Source organism: Aedes albopictus, chromosome 1, assembly GCF_035046485.1.
Source record: "Aedes albopictus strain Foshan chromosome 1, AalbF5, whole genome shotgun sequence".
Taxonomy (NCBI): domain Eukaryota; kingdom Metazoa; phylum Arthropoda; class Insecta; order Diptera; family Culicidae; genus Aedes; species Aedes albopictus.
In genome coordinates, this window is record NC_085136.1 from 83,963,916 (window position 1) to 83,988,559 (window position 24,644).

At 40.4% G+C, this 24,644-nt stretch overlaps 1 protein-coding gene across 1 annotated transcript; it reads left to right on the plus strand.

Annotated features, from left to right (window-relative positions):
• Window positions 1–3,053: 3,053 nt before the first annotated feature.
• LOC134288683 (uncharacterized) lies at window positions 3,054–24,644 on the plus strand. The gene is made up of 3 exons (XM_062854268.1): window positions 3,054–3,444; window positions 3,529–4,600; window positions 24,440–24,644. The coding sequence occupies exons 2-3, from the start codon at window positions 3,594–3,596 to the stop codon at window positions 24,642–24,644; spliced, it is 1,212 nt and encodes a 403-aa protein (XP_062710252.1). The 5' UTR covers window positions 3,054–3,444; window positions 3,529–3,593.

Here is a 24,644-nt window from a genome sequence, read left to right on the forward strand (position 1 = left end):
TGGCGTATAGCAGCACAGATTTCACTGTTCTCAGGGATACCCTTGTGCCTGAGGGCTTCCCACATGTTTCCGTGATTGAGCTTTTTCGTAATCAATGAACACCAAGTAGAGGAACTCTTGGAATTCATTGATTTGTTCCAGGATTAATCGGATCGTGTCCTCTTAGCAGAGGACTTTCAGCACGATACACAGTAACATGATGTCCCGCCAATTATCGCAAACAGTCAGGTCACCCTTTTTGGGTACCTTTGCAAAGACGTCTTGCATCCAGTCGGCCGGAAATATCGTGGTTTCCCTTATGTTGCAGAATAAGTGATGCAGTAGTTGTGCGGATACTACGGGGTCAGCTTTGAGCATCTCAGCTGATATGCGATCAACTCCTGGGGCCCTGTTCGATTTCATGCTACGGATAGCTGTTTCTCTCTCCTGCACTGATAGAGCTTCGGTGTTGTCACGGTGTCACAAAGTGAGACATCGTAGAGGAGGCGGATATCGCCGGAGTTTGCGGCTTTCTCGTCTTTGTCGGCTAGGGAGTCCGCTTACGCTCTTTTGTTCCGTCTACATGAGCGTTTCACTTCCTTCTAGAGAGCCGAATAGCGCTGACGAACTACGGCTTTGGCTCCTCGTATTTTTGCTTGCTCTATCACGGCTTTGGCGTTCCTTCACTCCTCTATCTTCCTCCAGGTATCATCTGTGATCCACTGCTTTCTCCGGGTGCGTAGCTCACCCAAATTATTCTCACCGGTGGTGGCGATGAAGGCGTTCTTGATGGCGCTCCATTGATCTTCTACGCTTCCACCGTCCGGAATATCTGCAGCATGGCTAACTAGCTCCTCGACGAAGGACCTTTTCACCGCTGCGTCGTCTAGTCGAAGTGTGTTGAACCAGCGCCCGATTCTCACCTCTTGTTGATGGCTTCTGGTGGAAACGCGGAAGAGATGTTTGAAATAGAATGAGCCGTACCTGAGAATGGCTAGCTAGGGCTGCAAAACGGTGAGTCGGTAAGGAGAGCGTCCAACATAGCTCTGGTCCTCACAAGTGCCTACCTCATACTTCCACGACGGGTCAAGCGATGACAAAGACCGCCAGCTAAGAGTTGTGTGCTTAACTGGTAGTGCAGCCTGGGCACTGTTGTCCTTCTGACTTCAGCTAGATTGAGGAGGTACGATCCGAGCGTCTGTTCAAGGAGGTGCGGCTCAAACAGCGTCTGTTCTGGCATCCAGCGGCTGAGTAAGAAACGCTGCACCACGCCCAGCTAGATCCAAGGTGGTAGCCCCATTAGCGTGGTTGTCCCAGTGTTGGTTGAGACGTTAAACAGAACTGGCACGATGGCCCTCCGGCGAGACAGGAGTGTTGGCGTAGGCCCAATAAGCCACCCGTAAAAATCCCCAATGCGAATAAAATAGGAGTAAATACGACTCGATACAATCGGCAAAGACCCACGCGACGAAATAAGGACTACGATTGGAAACATGGAACATGTTATTGCAAGTCACTAGGTTTCGCAGGATGTGACAGGATAATCTACGACGAACTACATCCCCGCAACTTCGACATCATGGCGTTGCAGGAACCTTGTTGGACTGGACAAAAAGTGTGGCATCGTGCGGCGACCATCTACCAAAGCTGTGGCACCACCAATTAACAGGGAACAGGATTTATAGTGTTGGGCAAGATGCGACAACGTGTGATCGGGTGGCAGCCGATCAACGCAAGGATGTGCATGTTGAGAGTTAAGGGCCGTTTTTTCAACTACAGCATCATTAACGTCCACTGCCCACACGAAGGGAGACCCGATGACGAGAAAGAAGCGTTCTTCGCGCAGTTAGAGCAAACATACGATGGTTGCTCGCCGCGTGACGTGAAAGTCGTTGTCGGCGACATGAACGCGCAGGTAGAAAGGGAGGAAATGTACAGACCGGTAATCGGGCGAAACAGCCTGCACGCCGTATCGAATGATAACGGCCAGCGATGCGTAAACTTTGCAGCCTCCCGTGGTATGGTAGTCCGAAGCACCTTCTTCCCCCGCAAAGATATCTACAAAGCCACCTGAAGATCACCCGACCATCAAACAGAAAACCAAATCGATCACGTTCTAATCGACGGTAAATTCTTCTCGGATATAATCAACGTCCGCACATACCGCAGTGCGAATATAGATTCGGATCACTACTTAGTCGCTGTATGCATGTGATCAAAACTTTCGACAGTTATCACTACGCGTCGAAGTCGAACGCCGCGACTCAACATCGAGCAGCTGCGTAACGTAGAAGTGGCTCATGACTACGCGCAGCAGTTAGCAGTGGCCCTACCAACGGAAGAGCAGCTTGGCGCAGCTACACTTGAAGATGGCTGGAGGGACATCCGATCCGCCATAGGTAGTACCTCGGCTACAGCACTAGGTTTCGCGACTCCGAATCACAGAAACGACTGGTACGACGGCGAATGTGAACAGTTGAAAAACGAGAAGAATGCAGCATGGGCGAGAATGCTGCAACACCGTACGAGAGCGAATGAGGCATGTTACAAACAGGCGCGGAACAGTCAGAACTCAGTCTCCCGGATGAAGAAGCGCCAGCAGGAAGAACGAGATCGCGAAGCGATGGAAGAGCTGTACCTTGAGCTGTACCGCGCTAAGGACACAGGAAAGTTCTACGAGAAGCACAGGAAAGTTCTACGCTCGCACAGAGACTCGCCATCCGCCAGGTGTTGTAGAAATGCCGCGAATACAACGTGCCCACACATCACTTGTTTATCGATTTTAAATCGGCGTATGATACAATCGATCGAAAACAGCTATGGCAGATTATGCATGAATACGGATGTGAGCGAAGTGCGTAGTTCGAGTATCAGGAACACTCTCGAGTCCCTTCGAATCTCGCAGAGGGTTACGGCAAGGTGATGGTCTTTCGTGCTTGCTGTTAAACATTGCTTTAGAGGGTGTAATTAGGAGAGCAGATATAAACACGAGTGGGACGATGATCACGAAGTCCGTTCAGCTGCTTGGTTTCGCTGATGATATTGATAGTATTGCTCGTAAATTAACAAACAAATCCCAGGTCCGAGTGGTGTTAAGAGCACGAAAACAAACATCAAAAACTCTGGCCACACTACAAGTACAGTCGACGGTTTGAAGAATAATAACACGTCGACAAATAAAGAAATAGCACTAGGATACAGAAACCTGAAAATCCAAGGAGCAAAAAAATCAAATAAAGGGAACCGTGTAACCAACGTTGGGGCAGAGTTAAATCCCCAGGAAAGCGGTGAAAAAACCCAAATTCAACAGTAAACAAATAAAATTCGTACAAGTGAACCTTCACCATGCAAAGGGAGCAACTGCCATACTTTGTAAAAGGTTCACGGAGAGCAAACTGGATGTTGCTTTCATCCAGGAGCCATGGGCGAATAATAGTAGGATACTTGGTATTCCTACAAATTGTGGTAAGTTGATTTACGATGAAGCGCAGGCAGTACCGAGAACTGCAATTTTAGTAAGTGGAAAGGTAAAAATAATTCCAATTACAGAATTCATAACAAAGGACATCGTCGCAGTAGTGTTGGAGGTGCCAACAACTCACGGGAAAACTGAAATGTGTGTTGCATCAGCATATTTTCCAGGAGACCTGGGAGAAGTTCCACCACCAGAGGTCGCGGCGTTTGTCAAGTACTGCAAAACGCAAAATAAAGCATTTATAATTGGATGCGACGCAAACGCTCATCATACTGTATGGGCCAGCAAGGACATCAATAGCAGAGGTGAGTGCCTTCTTGAATATATTACAGATAATGAAATAGATATATGCAATAGAGGTGACGTCCCAACATTTATAAATGCAATTAGAGAGGAAGTTCTCGACTTAACACTGTGTAGTCCAACTATCTCAGATAAAATCAAAAATTGGCATGTATCAGACGAAATATCTTTGTCTGATCACAAGCAGATATTGTTTGAATATGAGGCTGGTCAACAACTCATACAAACCATTACAGATCCCAGGAAAACAAACTGGGAGTTGTATAATACACAGCTAGCGGAAAAAGTAAACACGTTAGCAATTAATACAAATACTCGTGAAGAACTCGAAGAGAGTTCTAAACAACTTTCGAATATAATTAGATATGCTTTTAATCAAAGTTGCGCCACTAAGGAACGGTCTACAATTAGAGATGTGCCGTGGTGGAACAACAAGTTACAGAAACTTCGTAAAAAGACCAGAAAGCTTTTCAACTGGGCTAAGCGAACACAACAGTGGGATCAGTACAAAGAATCCCTCACTACCTACAATAAAGAAATAAGGAGATCAAAAAGGGTACACTGGAGGCATACGTGTGAAAACATTGAAAATACTCCTGCGACCGCAAGGTTGCAAAAAATCCTTGCTAAAGATCATTCCAATGGTTTAGGAACATTGAAGAAAGAAGATGGTTCTTTCACTACTTCGGCTAATGAAACATTGGAGTTGATGATGAAGACGCACTTTCCTTGTTCTATTATCAATTCAAATGATGACCAAAGTACATCTGCATCAGGGACTGGTAGCTGTGAAACCAGGACTAATAATCATAATGCAATAAATGATTCAACTGTGTTAGAAAGGTCCAGAACAGATGCCTGCACTTTGGCCAAACAAACTTTTACTGAAAAGAAAGTGGAATGGGCGATTAGCACCTTTGATCCCTTCAAATCTCCTGGTAGGGACGGAATTTATCCTGTACTACTGCAGAAGGGAAAGGCGATATTAATACCCATTTTAACGGAACTATTTCAAGCAAGTTTATCATTACGCTATATTCCAGAAGAGTGGCGACAACTTAGGGTTACTTTCATCCCGAAGGCTAATAAAAAGGATAGGACATCACCAAAATCCTTCAGGCCGATTAGCTTATCGTCAGTCTTACTAAAAACGATGGAAAAAATTATCGATGAGCATATTAAATCATCATATACAGCCAAAGTTCCTTTAAGCAAATTTCAGTTTGCGTATCAGGAAGGCAAATCATCAGTAACAGCACTACATGCAGTTGTTACAAAATTAGAAAGGTCTTTGGAATCAAAAGAAATTTCACTTGCAGCTTTCCTTGACATTGAAGGAGCATTTGACAATTCATCTCATAATTCAATGATATCTGCAATGAGGAAACGTAACTTCGACAATTGCATTATTGATTGGATTAGCGAGATGTTATCAAACAGAGAAATATCGGCAAACCTTGGAAGCTCTTCCATTAGTGTCAGAGCAGTAAAAGGGTGTTCACAGGGAGGCGTGCTATCACCTCTATTGTGGTCATTAATAGTTGATGATCTTCTCAAAAATTTGGAATCTCAAGGATTCGAGGTAATTGGCTTCGCTGATGATATAGTCATACTAGTTCGTGGTAAATATGATTCTATCATCACCTGCAGAATGCAAAGTGCTTTAAATTTAGTCTCTTTGTGGTGTAATAGGGAAGGGCTAAATATAAACCCTTCTAAAACTACTATTGTGCCATTTACACGAAAGAGAAACTACTCGATTGGAACTTTAAGATTGAAAGGAACAATTTTGGAACTTTCAGATACGGTCAAATACCTAGATGTATTACTTGACAGCAAACTCAACTGGAATAATCATTTGGAGTATGCAATTAAAAAAGCGACAAATGCTCTATGGATAAGTAAAAGAACTTTTGGTAGGCAATGGGGACTAAAGCCAAAAATGATCCGATGGATTTATTTGGCAATTGTAAGACCCAGGATTACCTACGCTTCGTTGGTATGGTGGCCTAAGACTAGGGAAAAAGGTGCACAAAAAAAGCTAGAAAAGCTACAGAGATTAGCAACTTTTTCAATTACTGGTGCAATGAGGAGTACGCCGTCGAAAGCACTCGATGCTTTGCTTCACTTGCTTCCATTACATCAATTCGTGCAATTAGAAGCTGAAAAGAGTGCTCTAAGGATTGAAAGATCTGTGAACCTCTTTGCAGGTGATCTTATAGGTCATCTCAGCATCTTAAGAAAATTTAATGTTAATCCCTTGATACTGAATAATGAAGATTGGATGGCGAAAAAATACAACTTCAATCGTTCATATCAAGTGATTAACGTTGAACGTGAACTATGGGGATCGGGTGGTTTGAACCTTCGATCCGGATCAATAGTTTTCTATACAGATGGTTCAAGATTGAACGATCAAGTTGGAGCAGGAGTGACTGGCCCGGGTGTAGATTTATCGATTCCGATGGGCAAGTGGCCAACTGTTTTCCAAGCGGAAATTCAAGCAATTCTGGAATGTGTTGTTATTTGCTTGCGCAGAAATTACAGGCATTCAAATATTTGTATTATGTCGGACAGTCAAGCAGCCCTGAATGCTCTAAATTCGGCGACATGTACATCTAAACATGTTTGGGAATGTGTCCAATCACTTCAAAAATTGTCTTGTCGTAATCAAGTCAATCTATACTGGGTTCCTGGTCACTGCGGAATTGAAGGTAACGAAAGAGCAGATATGTTAGCTAGGCTCGGATCGTCACACCAATTTATAGGACCAGAACCTTTTTGCGGGCTTTCTACTGCATCTCTTAAAATGGAGCTGAAGGTATGGGAATTATCAAAAGTGGATGCCAATTGGAAAAACACTTCAATAGCGAGGCAGGCGAAACGTTTCATTGATCCGAATGTAAAAATGACTCGCAAAATATTGGAACTCTCCAAGAAAGATATTAGTATGTATACTGGTCTTATGACAGGTCATTGTCCGAGTCAATATCATTTGAAGCTAATCGGAAAACTTCAAAATGATCTGTGTCGTTTTTGTAACACAGAAAAGGAAGACTCAGAACATTTGTTATGCCATTGTCCGGCAATTTTTAATCAAAGAATTAGGTTCTTCGATAAGGGGCTACTTGAACCCTTTGAAATCTGGAGAACAAATCCTAGTACGGTATTGCACTTCATCCGATGTGTAGTACCGTGCTGGGGAAATGCTTTATGTCAAGTGATGACGACCACTCCCAATAGTGGTACGTTATCCAGACAAAGCTAAACAAAAATGGGGAATATGTCACAATAGATCAAAACAATGGTCGCAGTGATGCTAATACCCAACACGGAATAAAAAAAAAAAAAAAAATTGCTCGTAAATTTGAGACGATGGCGGAAACGTACATCCGACTAAAGAGTGAAGCCAGGCGATTCGGATTAATCATTAATGTGTCGAAGCCACCCCGACGGTGATGAAATCGAGGCGGTTGAAGAATTCGTGTACTTGGGCTCACTGGTGACCGCCGAAAACGACACCAGCAGAGAAATTCAGAGGCGCATTGAGGCAGGAAATCGAACTTACTTTGGACTCCGCAGAACTCTACGATCGCAAGAAGTTCGCCGTCACACGAAGTTAACTCTCTACAAAACGCTGATTAGACCGGTAGTCCACTATGGGCACGAAACATAGACCCTACCTGCAGAGGACCAACGCGCCCTTGGAGTTTTTGAATGGAAGGAGTTGCATACCATCTACGGTGGAGTGCAGATCAATGGGCAAAAACTAGCAATGTTGCTTACGTCACTTTGCAGAATTACGGCAGAGATGGAATACGGCACTTGGAGAAGGCGAATGAACCACGAGCTGCATCAGATGCTGAGAGAACCAACCATCGTCCACACCAAGAAAATCGTGAGGATACGGTGGGCGGTTCCGTCATCAGGATGTCGGATAGCAACCCGACTTAAAAAGTCCTCGAGGGTCATCCGACCGGTACAAGAAGACGTGGCGCGCAGCGAGATAGGTGGGTCGACCAAGTGGAAGACGATCTGCGGACCCTACGCAGAGTGCGGAACTGTTGACAAACAACCATGGACCGAGTGGAATGGAGACGGCTACTATGTACAGCAGAGGCCACCCAGGCCTTTGCCTGATCGGTAAGGTAAGTATGAACCGGACAGGCTCGCTGAACGTGTACTACGCCATCGTGGTGCGCCTACATCAGTGGTGCTCATCCTGCGGCCCGCGGGCCGCATGCGGCCCTCCAAGCCTTAAGATGCGGCCCGTGGAGTACTTTAAGACGAATCGAAATTTTTGAACGATTATTTGAAATAACTCGTTAAATTTATTAAGAAATCAAACAAAAAAAAAATGCTGATCAATTTTCACAGTGTTGAACACAAATTAAATGATAAATTAACAAAAAGAACAATCCGTTCTGGTAAGATTCGAAATCGCAACTCCGAAACATTTCGGCATTTCAGCTAAGTCACGAAGCCTGCTTATAGTTATTTATAAGTGGTACGAATCAAATGAAAGTTTGTTAAAAATGTAATCTTGATTAATTTAAAAATTAGTTGAAGTTTTTAAGCGCAGTCAATGCAATGCTGAGCAAATATTTCACATTTCGCCTTTCCGAAAAAACATAAAAACACAAATCACGAAGTTTTTGAAAAAAATCTCAACAAATCTCAACTTGGTTGCCAATATTGTTTAATTTTCACTGTTTGTTTAAATCTCTATTATAAGACTCACACATTTTTCGAAACAAAACTTACGAATCCAACTTGAATTGTCCAAGCGAAACTCCTGAACGAACTTAAAGAAAAAAAATCTCAGGCGAGATTCATAAAGCGTCTCCTGTGCCCTTATGGAGAAAGTTTTGGTTACATTTTTGGAGAAACTCCAGGAAACATTATTGGAGAAAAATTTTAAGCAACTCTAAGCTAAATAGATGGAGAAACTCAAATCATCCTGGGGAAAATAAACCTGAAGAAACTCAATGAGAAAGTTGTGGCGATACTGCATGGAAATTATACGAGCATCTCCTAGAAAAATGTTCTGATGCCCCTCTAACAGAAATTTCTTAAACAACTTTAGAATATATTCCTCGAGCGACATAAAGAGAATTTTCAGGAGTAACTACAAACAAGATTCCAGGACCAACTGCATCGAGACACAAAAGATGCCTAGAACGCCTAAGGAAAATTTGAACAATAAATTTGAAGCAACTTATGCACCAACTTTAGAAGATAATGTTGAAGAAACTTCCGGAAACAATTGTTAAAAATCTAATTTTTGAAGAAATTTAATGATAAAGTATTTCATCAACTTCAGAAGAGACTTATGGAAAGAATTTCCAAAAATCTTCAAGAAACTCCTGGAAAATTTTCGGAAAAATCCGGAAGCTATTCTAGGAGAAATTCTTGGAAACGATTAATGAGAAATTCCTGAAGTAACTTCAGGGCAGTTACAAAGGCAAATCTAAGAGAGTTCTTGGAGGTGTTCCAAGAGAATTCTAGAAAAACTTAAAGAAACTTCATTAATTCAAACGTGTTTTTCAACCAAACTTATGAATCAAAATTGAACAGTTCAGATTTTGAATAAATATGCTTTAGAATTGTTCTTTTTATGCATCGATGTTTTATGCGGCCCGCAGGTCGATTCCGAGTTGCAAATTTGGCCCACGGTATCTTCCAGCCTGAGCACCACTGGCCTACATTAACATCCTAGGAGGGTTAAGCCGATTCCATAAGGGCGTACCAGTATAAGGACGCCTAATTCTTCACATGCTCTTTTGTGGATAGGATATTAGTTAGGCGCATCTAACTATTCATTCTTGATATGGTAAGTTATAGCCACATTATATTATGAATAAGCATCTCTTACCACCAGAACTGACGGTTCGTGGTGTTATTCTTAGCCAGTTTGAACCAATATTACACAGTTATGTAGGGTGATCGAGAATAGAAGTTGATATTGATGAATAACTTCTAAACTAGCCCAAAAATCCGATATGCACTAAATTTGTATAAAAATCTGAAATTAAAATCAGAACCATGAATAGTACTGAGCACAGCCTATCATAATGTTCAATTTGGTCTAACTACCTTCGACCGTTTGATCCATGAAGATGGAAGTGTTAAACCACCTTAAACAATAAACTGTAAAATGGCTAAGCCACCTTTAAAAATCATCTCACATTCCACTTCTCGGAAGGCCTCAAAGCCCAACTTAAAAAATAAAAGCTGATCAAAGTATAATGAATTACACATTCTGTAATCCTCATTCCTCTCCACTGAGTATGTCTCATAAAATACACTTCCGGAAATTGAAATTTGTTCTCTGCGTCGTCGTTATTTTCCCGGCACATTCTTCTTCTCTCCAGCCGCACCACGTCGGTCTATCCATCGACAGCTCTCGTACGGAAACGATGACGTCGAAGCGTAAAATTAAAAATAGAAAGCACCTTCCCTCGTATTTCGGTTTTTCTGTAGCAGCAGCAGTAGCTCTAAAACTCTGCCGAAGTAGGTATCACTTTTTTCACACCAGCATCAGCATCAGCACGTATCATCATCCCCCTTCCTCCCCGCACCACAAACGCACGGCTTCCGGAGCAAAGCGGAAAATCTGTGAATATTAGATTTCCTACCGCACCGGCTTCCATTTCCACTTCAGGCTGCGCGTATTAAAACCATCGAATCCTAGACGAGCCGAGCGACGAAACAAGAGCACTCTCTTCCTATCATGGAGGGGCGGGGGACTTTCGAGTGGCGACGCATGCAGCTTTTGTGCCCGTTTAAGGAATATTTAAGATGAAATTAAATCTTGATTCTCGGTTACACGCATATCCGGTCGGTGCTTCAAGCTTCAAGGAGGAAGAGTGGTGACGAAGAAGCCAACTTTAGTCAGATCTTGGATACGGCTTCATGTCTACTAGCTGACGAGAGCCCGAGATACACACTACACACATTGACGCTTTCTGGGTGACGTGAGAGTCAAGAACCACTATGGGGAAAGCACACGGCATGGTGCATGGAGGAGTGACTGGATAAAATAAGTGGCAGCAATTGAACACCAAATTGTGAAGTGCATTTTTAGGAACTTCCTTGGATTCCTGTAGAAGTTATGAATAGAATTCTTGAAGATGCTCCTGAAGCAATTCCTAGAGGAATGCATGATAAAATCTTTAGATGAGCTTGTGATAGCATAAAATGGTGGTGGGTTGGTCCTGGTGTGCTGACGAAAGCACTTGACTGTCACGCCTAGAAACTGGAATCGAATTCCATTCTCAACAAACTCACAAAATATGAGTTTATTCTTCGACAGGAAAGTAAAGCTTTCCCAAGTAATCAAAAGTTTTGATCAGAGGATACTTTATAAAATAAGCAGCTTGTTCGGATTTGCTCATTAGCCTTCTAGGCAGCTTGATTTTTAAGTAATTTTGCAACTTGAAAGTTCACATAAAGGTAGCTGAATAGCCTCCTAAGCAGCTTCTGACAGAACTTTGACAAAATTCATGCACAAACAAAAATGCATTTTCCGTAGATACATGTAGATGTAAAACCGCAACCTTGTTGATGGTGTAATATTTGATCCATGCCTGAAATTGCTTCTAATAATTATGTTTTCACATACGTCGCTCCTATGAAGATTTGAACTGGATCCTTCTGCGTGGTAGCCTGTTGACTTACCGCTGTGCTGCTGAAGACACTTGACGAAGTCAAGGTAACTTAACTACCGTACAAGTGTGCAAAATTAGCTACCGACAGAAAATCGATTCAAATCAGACTTAATTCATAATTGTAGTACTGTGGTAAAGCATAGGGCTCTCACGCAGCGACTATCAGTTTTAATCCGGTTAGCAGCGGTTTTTGTTTTGTTTAAGTCTAATATTCAATTATTTCATAAGTTTAAATTTGTCTTATATCCGTGTATGTTGAAACAGTTATATTCTGCAAAAAATGCATTTAATACTCATTGAAGCTAAAAGCTACAGAACTGAACTTCTTTGAACTTGAAAGCTCCGACAAAGTTCCGAGTAGCACCTTAAGCAACTTTAAAGCTGTTTAAAAGACTAACAATGATCCTTGCCGGAACTTGTATCTGAAGTTCCAGCAAGGCTCATCGTTAGTCTCTTTAGCAGCCAGAAAGTTTCATTCGGAACTTTATCTGAACTTCGCAGAACTTGAAAGTGCATTTTGTCATGGGAAGCGCAACTTTTGGTTACACCAAAACGCTGTTTAAAGCAAAATAGTGTGAATATTCACAGAACCTAACAAAGTTTTGAAATTTATGGAGGATTGCAATGCAAAACTTATGAATTTGTTAAATAAAGTATATCGTTTACCAAATTTTAGGCAAACATTGATATAAAAATAGATAGCTAAGGACGGCTGACAGTGACGGTGCGGGGTCATGTTTTTGTATTCGTACAAGAGGGGCACAATTCACGTGAAGTGGTTCTCAAAATCATGCATAACATCGACAAATTCTGGAAATATTCACTTTGAATTACAAGCTTCTGGTAAAATCGAAAACTAAACAGAATCATAAAAAGTCAAAATAACAATTTTAGAGTGTTCACGAAAAATTCCAAAACTCTGGAAATTCAAACATTTGGTAAAAATCTGAAAAATCTATGAGGAAGTCAAACATTTCGGAATACATTTGAAGACTTTGGAATAGTTACTTTTTGAATGAAAATTTGGAAGAGGGAATCCCCTTTGAGTGACATTCTTTCGAAGTATTCCTTAAAAAGTCAAGACTTTGGTATGGAATAATATATTATTTTAGATGTAACGGCTTCAGCAATAAGAGTTTGTTCTGTCTGTTTTGGCTCAAAAGCCCGCGGCACACCTGAGAAATGTCCACAGCGCACCAGGGCGCCGCGGCGCATAGTTTGGGAAGTACTGACGTCGATTTAATGGGGGTCATGTGAAGTTTCAGAGGACTTTCACTCCCCCTCAGGAGGGGAGGGACTTCAGAGGCATTTTCGGGGGTTGTGGGGGGTCTCAGCTCAGAATTATCACTCAAATGACTAGCTGGGCATGAAACACGGAAAAACCCTGCAAAATTCCGCCAGACGGAAATAAATTGAATGTCGAGTCAAAGTCGGGTCAATTTTTATCGTATGTTGGGCCATTGTTGGACCAACATCGACCAACTGATTGGTCTATGTTGGGTTTTGTGGCCAAAATAAAACCAGGTGAATGATAGGTTGATGTCGGGTTTGACGTAAGAAATGATGGTGAACTCAATCATATTCTAATTAGGTAACGTTACCTAAATGGAGGGACCTAAATAGATTTTACCTAAATGGATCCTACCTAAATGGAGGTTTGAGTGTTCTTGAGTTGGGTCCACATGGAAGAAGATCTTGTAAAGAATAAAAAAACCCAAGAGGATTATTGAAGTAATCCTTAGGGAGATTTTCGTTGAAATTTCTGAAGAAATCCATATGAAATTCCTGGTGATTACATATTACATATTACGAAATCCCTACGAGTGTGTCTTGATTGAATACCCAGGGGATGTTTTGAAGCATTATCTAGAAAAAGTCCTTATGGAATCTCCTGAACAATCCTCAAACAATTTCTGGGGGAATTCTTGGAGAAATTATAGGAGAAATCCCAAGTGGAAAGCCAGGAAGAATATCTGGATAATTGTGGAAGTTGTTTGAAAAAAATCAATGGAATTCCTTATTATAAATAAGGAATCGAAACCGAATTTCTGAAAAAATTGCTAAAATTGAATGAATTAAAAAAAAACAGGAGGAATTTCTTGAGGAATATCTGGATCAATTCTTGAAGATGTCACTGAACGAGTTCCTATGGGAATCTCTTAAAAATTTCAAGAAAATGCCTGCCGGAATTAAGCAATCAATTCCACGAAGAATTCCTGGAAAAATGTTTGCGGATTTTACAGGAAGAAACCCTGGAAAACTTCCTGAGGGAGCCGCCGAAGAATTCCCAAAGACGTGTTTGAAGGAATCCCTCAAATAATCTCAGAAAGAACTCCTGAAAGAATACCAGAAGAATTTCTGACGATCTTTTTGGAGGAACTCCGGAAGAATGCCTTAGAGGAATTCTTGGTTGGGATACGACTGGGATGATTTTTCTTCGGAATGTTGGCTTTGCAGTCTTTTGGAGGGAATCGAAAACACCAGTTTATGATTTTTCCCGATATTTCGGTCCATATGGGACCTATTTCAAGGGTTCAATCGGTCAAGGCTTCCTAGTCAAGATGGCTTTGTGAAACTCAAAAATGTCCTGCGGAAGTTTTGGTATAGATTGAGCCCGTTCGGAAGGTCTCAATCGAATCCCTGAAAGAGTTGATGAGCAAATCCTTGCAGGTATTGCTGATGGATTCCTCATATGAAAAGCTAAGGAAGTTCTTGGATAAATTTTTGAGAAAATTTTTGGGAAAAATTCTTAAAGAATTATCAGCGTAATTAAGTATCTTTGTAGGACTCCTAAAAAAATGCCTTAAACAATTGTAAGTTAATAATTGTCTTGGAAAAATTCCTGAATACTAGAAGGTTTGCTAGAAATTCTTGGATGCATTCTTGAAGAAATTTTTGGGAGGGGAATTTTGAAAGCATTCTTACATGGTTTCTAAAGCAACTCTGGATTGAAGAGCAGAAGTAATCCCTAAACAATTGTTAAATGAATTTTTGGAAGAACTCCAGAAATTAAATTCCTCATGAAATATTCGAGGTAACTGTTACTTTTGTGATGTGGCTCTCGGAATACTTGACTTTTTTCCGAAAGAATCTAAAATAAAACATTACCAGTCCAGTGGGTCAAGACGCCTCAACAGCAATGGATATCTCCGTATCCCTATGTTATCGTTGTCGGTAACCGAAGGTATCACTGGGAAGTGTGAATATTCTCCAGTTTGTTCCAAGAGATACGCTAACTTGTGGTCGATGAACTAGCCTCGCTGATCCCAGTCTACAGAAACAGGTGAACGGTCTCGCTATCTATGACCTGACCTTAGGGGCCTCTTCGTCTTCGTAATCAACCAGTTTCAGCAGACCTGGGTCACGCGTGTGGAAGCTGTGGCTTAAGTTGAGAACCTACCACGCCCTGAACGATTTAAACATCGATTGGCCATGTTGTTCATCAGATGATCAGAACTCCGTCCTCTTCGCAGACCCAACCAGCACTACCGACTTCTCCATCTTGTAAGTGCAGGGGCCTGACTTGAGATGACTTTTAAGCGGCATGAGCGCCCGATATGTGTATATGCAAATCGACACTGCAGTTTTGAGGAATCAAAATGCCTGGTTTAGATTTGTTCGTTAACTATATGATTATGAACAATTCCTCCATGATATTTTCCATAGCTTGCTGCAGTGATTCCATCATGAATTCCTCCAGAGATTACTTCAAGAATTCGTCTAGGGATTCAACCCCACATTTGTCCTGGGATATCTTTATAGGTTCCTCCAGTGATTGTTCAAATGCTGTTTTCGGGGGTTCCTCCTGGAATTTCTGCAGAGATCCTTTAAGGTATGGCTGCAGGTATTCCTTCATAGTTTTCTACAGGGATTTTTCCATATATTCTCTCCAGAATTCCACTAAATATTGCTCCAATGAGTCCATCTAGAATTATCCGAAGTATTGCCGCAGGAATGTCCTCCAGAATGTTTTTTTTTCAGAAAATTTTACCAGAGATTGTGAAAAATATACAGAAATCCTTAAGGAATCAATCCAAGTATTCCTGCAATAATTCGTCCAGATATTTCTGCAGACATGGATTTCTTCAGATTTTTTTTTGTCCAGGGATTTCTACAGAAATTCTTCCAGGAATTCGCCAAGAAATCTCACCTGAGATTCCCTATGGAATTCCTCTTGGGATTGCTTCCGGGATTCAACATGGGGTTTCTTCACAAATTCCTCCAAGAATTCCGCCAACAATTCTTCCAAGGATTCTTCCAAAAATTCCTCCTGGAATTTTTCGAGGTTTTCTCAGGGAATTTCTGCGTGGATACCTCTAAAAATTCTTACAGGACTTCGTCCAGAAATTTATGTAGGAATTCCTCAAGAGTTTCGTATAGGAATTCCTCCAAAGATTCCTATAAGTATTCCTCTAGAGATACCTCAAGGAATTACTCTAGCTAGAGATTCCTTCAGGGATTGCTCCAGGAATTCCTCCAGGAATTCATTCAGGGATTCCTCAAGGGGTTCCTCCCGAAGGTGCTCCATTAGTTTTTCAAGTAAATTCTCTAAGAATTCTTCCATGGGTTTCTCTAGGGATTAATCCAGAGATTTCTCCAGGAATTCATACAGGCATGACTCCAGGAATTTCTCCAGGCAATCCTCCAAGAGTTCCTTCAAGGATTTCTAAAAGAATTCCTGTAGGATTTCATTCAGGAACTCCTCCAGGAATATATTCAAGAACTCCACCAGGATACCCCAGGAATTTGTACAGATGTTTCTCCAAGAATTCCTTCAGAATTAAGTACAACAGTTTCTCCGTAATTTTCTCCAGGAAACCTCTAGGGATTCCTTCAGAAATTTCTCCCAGAATTTATCCAATAATCATTCCAACAATTCCTTCAGGGATTCCCGCATGAATTCCTCTCAAGAATCCTCAAGGAATTCCTTCGAGGATTTCTGAAGGAAACCTCCAGGAAATCCTTCAGGGATTCCTTCAGAAATTCCTCCAGGATTTTTTTCCGGAGTTTCTCCGGAAATTATTCCAGACATCCGTCCAGGCATTCCTCCATGATTTTATCCAGGAATTTCTCCAGGAACTTTTCCAGGATTTCTACCAAGAACTCCATCATAAATTCCTCCAGAAATTTATACAAAAACTGATCCAGAAATTCCTTCGGAAATTCCCAAAGGAATTCCTCCAGGAATTTCTCCAGGAAATTCCCACACAAAACGCTTTCATCAATATTTTGCTGAATTTTGCCGAGCTGAAGGGTTCAGCAAATTTTTTTGCTGAACTTTCGGCAAACTTTGCTGAATTTCAGCAAAAAGTTACTGGTGATCAGCAGAGTTTACTGAACAAATCAGCAAAATTTTGCTGAATTTCAGCAAAATGTTTACTGAAACCTTCAGCTCGGCAAAATTCAGCAAAATTTTGCTGAACCCCTCAATCGATTTTTGGTGTGCATAGATTCCTTCAAAAATTATTTCAGGAATTCATTCAGGGATTCTTCCTGGAATTTTTCCAGTGATTTTTCCGGGAATTCTTCCAGGATTCCCTTCAGGAGTTTATCCAGATTTTTTTCTATAAGAGATTCCTTCAAAATTTCTTTAGAAATTTCTCCACGGATTCTTCCAGGAATTCCTCCGATGATTCCTCCAGAAGTACCACCAAGAATTCCTCCTGGAATTCCTTCAGAAATTCCTCTGCGAAATCCTCTAGGGAATTTATTAAGGATTTTTTTTTCAGAAATTTCTTCAGGGATTCCTCCTGGAATTCCTCCAGAAATTCCTCTGGAAATTTCTCTTAGTATTTCTTCAGAAACTTTTCCAAGGACTTCTACCAGAATTCTCATCAGGATTCCTCCACGAGTTCTTCCAGGGATAGTTCCACGGAATTTTTCCAAGAATTCCTCTAAGGATTTCTCCAGGAATTCCTATTGGGATTCTGCCAGGAATTTGTTCAGCTCTGGGATGAATATTCACATTATTTCTTGGAAAAAAATCTGAAACAAATCGGATAGAAATTCCTGAAAGATTTCTTAGAGACATCATTGGGGAAATGCCGAAAAATAAATCATGGAAAAAATCCGGGGCATTATTTTCTGTAATAATTTCGGAATAAGTTCTTGCCAGTATTCATAGATAAATTACCAAAGATTACCAGGAAGAAGGGTTTGAAAAATGCTTAGTGAGCATCATAGAAAAATACTAGAAACGTCTCTGAATAATTCCGGGAGAATGTTTGGAATGTTTGTGGAAGGAACAGAAGAATAATGTGTTAAATTCTAATACAATTTCAGAAGGAGTCCTTGAAAGGTTTCAGAAAAGAAAATATAGAAAACCCCGCAAAGAATCCTTCGGAGGACTCCGAGAGAAAATCTTGGAAGAATTCTGAGATAAACCTTTGAAAGGATTTCGAGAGAAATTTCTCAAAAAAATGTCGAGAAGTATCTAATTGAGATTTTTGGTAGGAAGACCTGAAATAGCTTCAGCAAGAATCCGTAGACGAATTCCTTGGATAAATACTGGTTGAGTTCTGGATGGAATCTGAGGAAGAGGGAAGCAAATCGTTGAAAATACCTGTAGAAAATGTTGGGGAAATTCCTGGTTAGAATCCTGGGGACAATTTCGGAGATAGTCCCTGGAATAATTCCGAGAAGAATCAATAAGAAAATTTCAAGTGAAACCCCAGGGAGAATTCAAGAACATATCCAAGCCACTAAACTCAAGGAAGAAATTCCTGAAAAAAAAAACGCCAGAATCTGTAGAAGCTTTCAGGGAGAAGTCTTAAGAGCCAGTTCGCGAGAGCCGCAACCCCTTCTTGTATCGATGTGCTCCGATTGAGCTGAAATTTTCAGGGTATGTTTTTCCATATAAAAGATGATATCTGGCCGATTTTCAGATTTTTCCGTTAGGGGGAAGTGGGGTAAAATAGCCCTCAAAGATTTCATGTCTAAAAATAGGTAAAATCACTAAAGTCACAATAACTTCCGCAAAAGTTAACGAATTCAGCTGAAATTTTGCATGGACACTCTACTCCTATGGCACTTCCATTTAAGCCAAGCGTTGGATATTCTTTGATATTTAATTTGAAGAAATGGGTCATTTTCATAAGTTTTTTGACGATTTTCAGGGCGCCTGTTTTCGTACCAACAGAACTAGGATGAAAAACTGAGTACTACGTTTTGAAGGATTACCCAAGAGCTTTCATTTGATATGTGACCCAGAGGCGCCAACTTAAAAACTTTCGAAAAAAAATTTTTTTTTTCTCGGGGTATGCATTTTACCCCATATTTTTAGCTGTCTAAAGAAGTGTTGTCGCAAATTATGGCAACGTTATTTAACTTTCAAGGGTTTTTCTTCAATATTAATTCAACAGAAAAAAAAAACAGTGACAAGCAGGGCGCGGAGGCTGAAACACGCCGCATTTCGTCTTTACCGCGTTTTCGTATTTTTCTTTGTGTTTTCGTTCGTACTTGGGTGGAACGCTGATGGAAGAGTGAACGGTCGACGGTCGTCAGTGACAAGCAGGGCGCGGAGGCTGAAACTTGCCGCATTTCGTCGTTCCCGCGTTTTCGTATTTTCTTTGTGTTTTTTGTTCGCGCTTTGTGTAAACGATCGACGATGGCTCGGTGGCAAGAGACCACATTGCCCGCATCGTGGTGCTCGTGTTCGTCGTTGTTCCGAGTTCGGAGGTGCTGGTATCCAGGAGATGGTTTTTCAGTGCGTCGGGTGTTCTCGCTTATGTATTTTTTTTCGGATTCTTCGATGGACGATCGGAGAATCAACGAGCGGTGTGAACGAGTGCACATTTAATATGGTTGGACCGTTTGCATGCTGAGACCAAAGCCAAACATAGAAAACCAGCTGGTCAGGATTACCCGGTGAGTTCGTTCCTTATTACTTTTTATATTTGAACATGACATATATGGGGATTTCGGAGGGGTAGCCTAAGGAAGTTAAATGAACTGGTTTCCGGGCAAATGTTCGTGGGGTGGCCAGACTTTGTCACGAGATAACAATTATCATGTTGTTTTCCGAAGGTCTCCAGTGAATTTAGCTTACCCTGCTACAACAAACCATCAGGTAGATCATTCCGTTCCGGTATGACTCTGCAGCCATAGGTAATCCTTGCGCTGATGGTGGGTACACAATCATCATCATCATCAATATTAATTCAACAGAAAAATGATGGCTAAGAAATGCAATTATTAGATTTTTTCATTTGGGGAAAGGAGGGTAAAACGGACTAACTCAACCTACTTTCGAAATAACGTTGCTACGATGTTCTCTGATCGGACTCGAATTTTCAGAGTTCTTTATTCTACTCAAGAATAGATACTTTATCTCGTATTATTTTTTTTATTCTTGAGAGGATAACAAGGTAAAACAATTCTCAGAAAAAAAAAGGTTGAAAATAATCAAAATTTCAAAACCTACAAATGCTTTGGTAAAACTTGGCGAAATTTCACGAAATTAGAAAAAAAAATTCTTAATTTTTATTGCTTATTCAAATGTGACAACATTTTGACGTCAAGAAATGTCACAGATTAGCACGTGGTGTGTGATTTACCGGATTCTTTCTCGATTTTTCTTTTGACATGCATCTCCGGTTCAATTTTCTGTTTTTTCTCGTGAAAGTAGCTGCAGTGCACAATGGTCCACGAAAAAGATTTACTAGGAAAGATGCATTCAGCGCCTTCAAATGATTTTTTGGACAAATATGGTCTTCTACAAAGTTGTTCCCAAAAATAAGGCCCTCTTTTCAATGTACATAAAAATTAGGGTAGTCCATATATTCAAAGAAATTGGGAACCAAACTTTTTTATTTGCTAGAATGACTGTATACATTCTTCGAGAAAGTTGTAGATCTATCAATTTTGAGCAAGTTTCCTGAAGACACTTTTTATGTAGCTTTGAAATTGACCGATTTAGAGATATTTTTCTGAATAAGCTTAGGGGGTTCAAGAAAAACCGGTTTTCTGGCGTTAACTTTTTCAGTTTCGATTTTTCATCAAAGTCGCCCAAGAAACACTTGTAGAGCATTTGAAGACGCGTCGTTTCATGCGCTGAAATGGTCTTTATCTCTTTTGGTTCAATAGTTACAGGTGTTTTTCCTAAAAAATCATTTTTTTTTTGAAAAGGTGATATGATCGATTGGTGTGTGAAAATACTGAAAAGCGCCTATTTTTTCTAGAAAATCATCAATATATTTTGAACGGAATGACGAAGCAACATTCCTCACGCGTGCGTTATTTTTGTCTTCTAAAAATGGTTCTTAGACAAATTTGACGTGAAATTTGAAACAAAAAAGATAAAGATAAAGGGGGACGCTAGAACAAATCGTTTTATTGCTTTATCTTTTTTGTTTAAAACTTCTCGTCTAAGTCGCGTGGTTTACAGCTTCCAAAAAAGCGCATTTTCGTCCGCTGAGAATGTTGCTACGACATTTCGTTCAAAAGTTATTGATGATTTTTTTCTTGAACCACCCTAAGCTTATTCAGAAAAATATCTCTAGATCGGTAAATTTTAAAGCAACATAAAAAGTGTCTTCAGGAAATTTGCTCAAAGTTGATCGATCTACAACTTTCCCGAAGAATGTATACAGTTATTCTTGCAAATAAAAAAGTTTGGTTCAAAATTTCTTTGAAAATATGGACCACCCTAATTTTTATGTACATTGAAAAGAGGGCCTGATCCTTGGGAACAACTTTGTAGAAGACCATATTTTTTCCAAAAATCATTTGAAGGCGCTGAATGCATTTTTCCTCGTAAATCTTTTTCGTGGACCGTTGTGCACTGCTGCAACTTTCACGAGAAAAAAAAGAGAGAAAATTGAACCGGAGATGCATGTCAAAAGAAAAATCGAGAAAGAATCCGATAAATCACACACCACGTGCTAATCTGTGACATTTCTTGACGTCAAAATGTTGTCAGACTTGCTCATTTGAATAAGCAATAAAAATTAAGATTTTTTTTTTTCTAATTTCGTGAAATTTCGCCAAGTTTTACCAAAGCATTTGTAGGTTTTGAAATTTTGATCATTTTCAACCTTTTTTTTCTGAGAATTGTTTTACCCCGTTATCCTCTCAAAATTAAAAAAATAATATGTGATAAAGCATCTATTCTTGAGTAGAATAAAGAACTCTGACAATTCGAGTCTGATCAGAGAACATCGTAGCAACGTTATTTCGAAAGTAGGTTGAGTTGGTCCGTTTTACCCTCCTTTCCCCAAATGAAAAAATCTAATAATTGCATTTCTTAGTAATCATTTTTCTGTTGAATTAATATTGAAGAAAAACCCTTGAAAGTTAAATAACGTTGCCATAATTTGCGACAACACTTCTTTAGACAGCTAAAAATATGGGGTAAAATGCATACCCCGAGAAAAAAAAAAATTTTTTCGAAAGTTTTTAAGTTGGCGCCTCTGGGTCACATATCAAATGAAAGCTCTTGGGTAATCCTTCAAAACGTAGTACTCAGTTTTTCATCCTAGTTCTGTTGGTACGAAAACAGGCGCCCTGAAAATCGTCAAAAAACTTATGAAAATAACCCATTTCTTCAAATTAAATATCAAAGAATATCCAACGCTTGGCTTAAATGGAAGTGCCATAGGAGTAGAGTGTCCATGCAAAATTTCAGCTGAATCCGTTAACTTTTGCGGAAGTTATTGTGACTTTAGTGATTTTACCTATTTTTAGACATGAAATCTTTGAGGGCTATTTTACCCCACTTCCCCCTAACGGAAAAATCTGAAAATCGGCCAGATATCATCTTTTATATGGAAAACCATACCCTGAAAATTTCAGCTCAATCGGAGCACATCGATTCCACTTCCTTTGGAAAGGGGGTCGCGGTTCTCGCGAACTGGCTCTTAATTCCGGAAGATGTCTCTAGAAGAATGCCAGAAGAAATCTTGATGAAAATCCCAGAATTAATTTGGTTTAAAGTTCTGGAACTAAGCCCAAGAATTTCGGAACAGTACTCTGGGAGAATTTTAGAAGAAAAAATTCGAAGAGTTCTGATAGAAACTTGTGAAATTATTAAAAGGAGAAGAGTTTTGAAAAAAAAATCGCAAAAAAATATTATGTGAGCAATTTCTGGATCAATTCCGGAAAGATTTGTAGGGCAAACTTTGGTCGGAACTCGTGTAAGAATTTCGGAATAAATATCTAAGGGAATTTTGAAATGAATCTTGGGAAATAATCTTGGGCGGGGCAAGATGGGTCACCTAAGGATGGATCACCATAACTTTGTAAATACAAATCGTATTGGTTTGTATTCGTCCGCTACTCTTTAATACACTAGTTAGCTATGCTTAAAGTCGATGAAAAGTTCATTAAATACAAAATATGATGCTGAACAAGCAGTTTTAAAAAGTGATCGATTTTGCGCCGTGAAAAAAGGGCGGGGCAAGATGGGTCACCTTTTAAGTAATTCACATTTTCTCAACGAAAAACGTCAAAATATAAGATTTTTTCTGCATTCATACATGCTTCATATCCATACTGAGTAAACAAGAGCTATGTACTAGTAAACATTTTATAAATTTATTTGGAATATAAAAAACTTACGATTTGAGTGGTCCTAAGGCGACTTGAAAATCGATGTTTTCACTAAAAAATATCATAATTTTATGTTATAATTTTGAGCGTTCATTCCGCTTGATTGAAATCATTAACGAGATGTGCTTGTAATAAAAAATAATTATCTTTTGAATGCTCCAAAAATACGTTCAAAATTGAAGGTGACCCATCTTGCCCCGCGGCCGTTTATATGGAGATTATATGGAATGTATCGCATAAGAAAAATGGCTAAAAAACATTTTATTTTTTATTTCCAATGAGAGTGAATATTTTTTTTTAATCAATGCCCCAAACTTTTGTATATTCATGCTGGTCATCCAACAAAATTATTAACATAATCAAAACATGAGTAATGCGCCCGAAAATGGCACTGACCCATCTTGCCCCACCCCACCCTACTTGGAATAATCTTGATTCCCAACGTTCTGGGTCAGCATTTGGTTAGCTTTTGGTGTTGGTCAGAATTTTGGTCAGTACTTGATTAGCTTTTCAGTTGGCTGCTTTCGCCGAGATTATTCATGAAATTTGTTCAAAAATTTGATCCACTAACTCCTCCGTGCAACGACGAGCGACGAGCATTAATTGTCTCGGTCGGAATAGCTAATTTATGATTCCAGGCAGCCGGGTGAAATTATGTCTTCGTGATTGAGATAACAAAATTAGTTCCATGTCGTCGTTGTCGTCATTCCATCCATGGCTCCGACGACCTTGTAAGAAGACTGCTTGAGCGCGCCTTTATAAGTTGTAAGGATGCGTGCCGGATTCCATTATCCTCCTCCTGGGGTAGATGATGGGACTGGGACATGAATGTTACTGATGCTCCTTTCCGGGGGGAAATCGTTTTCGAGATGAATGGTAACTGTTTTGCGCTGTCGGAATGAATGGGAAGCACACTCGCACAAACGCACATTTTAGCACATCAATTAGAGAACGATGCAAAGAATAGATGTTTTGATAGCATTTTCCGACCCGCATTCAGATTCCTTCTGTATGGGAAGCTGTACCATCGTGATCGTTGTTGTTAAAAGGAAATTAAAGTTATGGCACACGTTGACAACGTTGAAGGTCGTCAGAATGTCGTTTGACCTTTTTTTCCTTCTGTTCCTCATAACCGCAATTCAAATTTAACACCCCCGTTGGCAGTGACACTTTTGTGAGCCTTCTGTCACCATAAATTTCGTCTCGTGGAGGGAAATAAAAAGAGGCGAAACCCTTTGTTTCCGTTTTACGGCCAACCATCCGCGAAAAACCGCAGCACCTCGCTTCTCCTCCGGTTCGCTCCACCCCGAAAGAGTCAAAAGTGGTGGCGCATTATTTGCGCTTTGCAACACCACCGGAAAAGAGCTTCATACCTCATTATAAAACACAAACACATCAAAAGCCCGAAAGCTGTAAGCAATGTTTCCGGTTGGCTTCTTAAATGCCATTCTTTTCATATCAGCAGGCAGCTAGCTGCGGCGAAAGTGCCATCCCCTAGAAATCCTGCCGGTTCGGTGGTGGGGTGGCAATGGCTTGCAATGAAGCAAGGTCTCATCTCCTTTGGGAAGATGGACGAACGGACGGACGGACGACGGCAGGATGGATATTGCAACAACCCGCGACACCATCTGGGGAGAAAACGACTGTCGTCTCGTCATCGCGGGAAATGA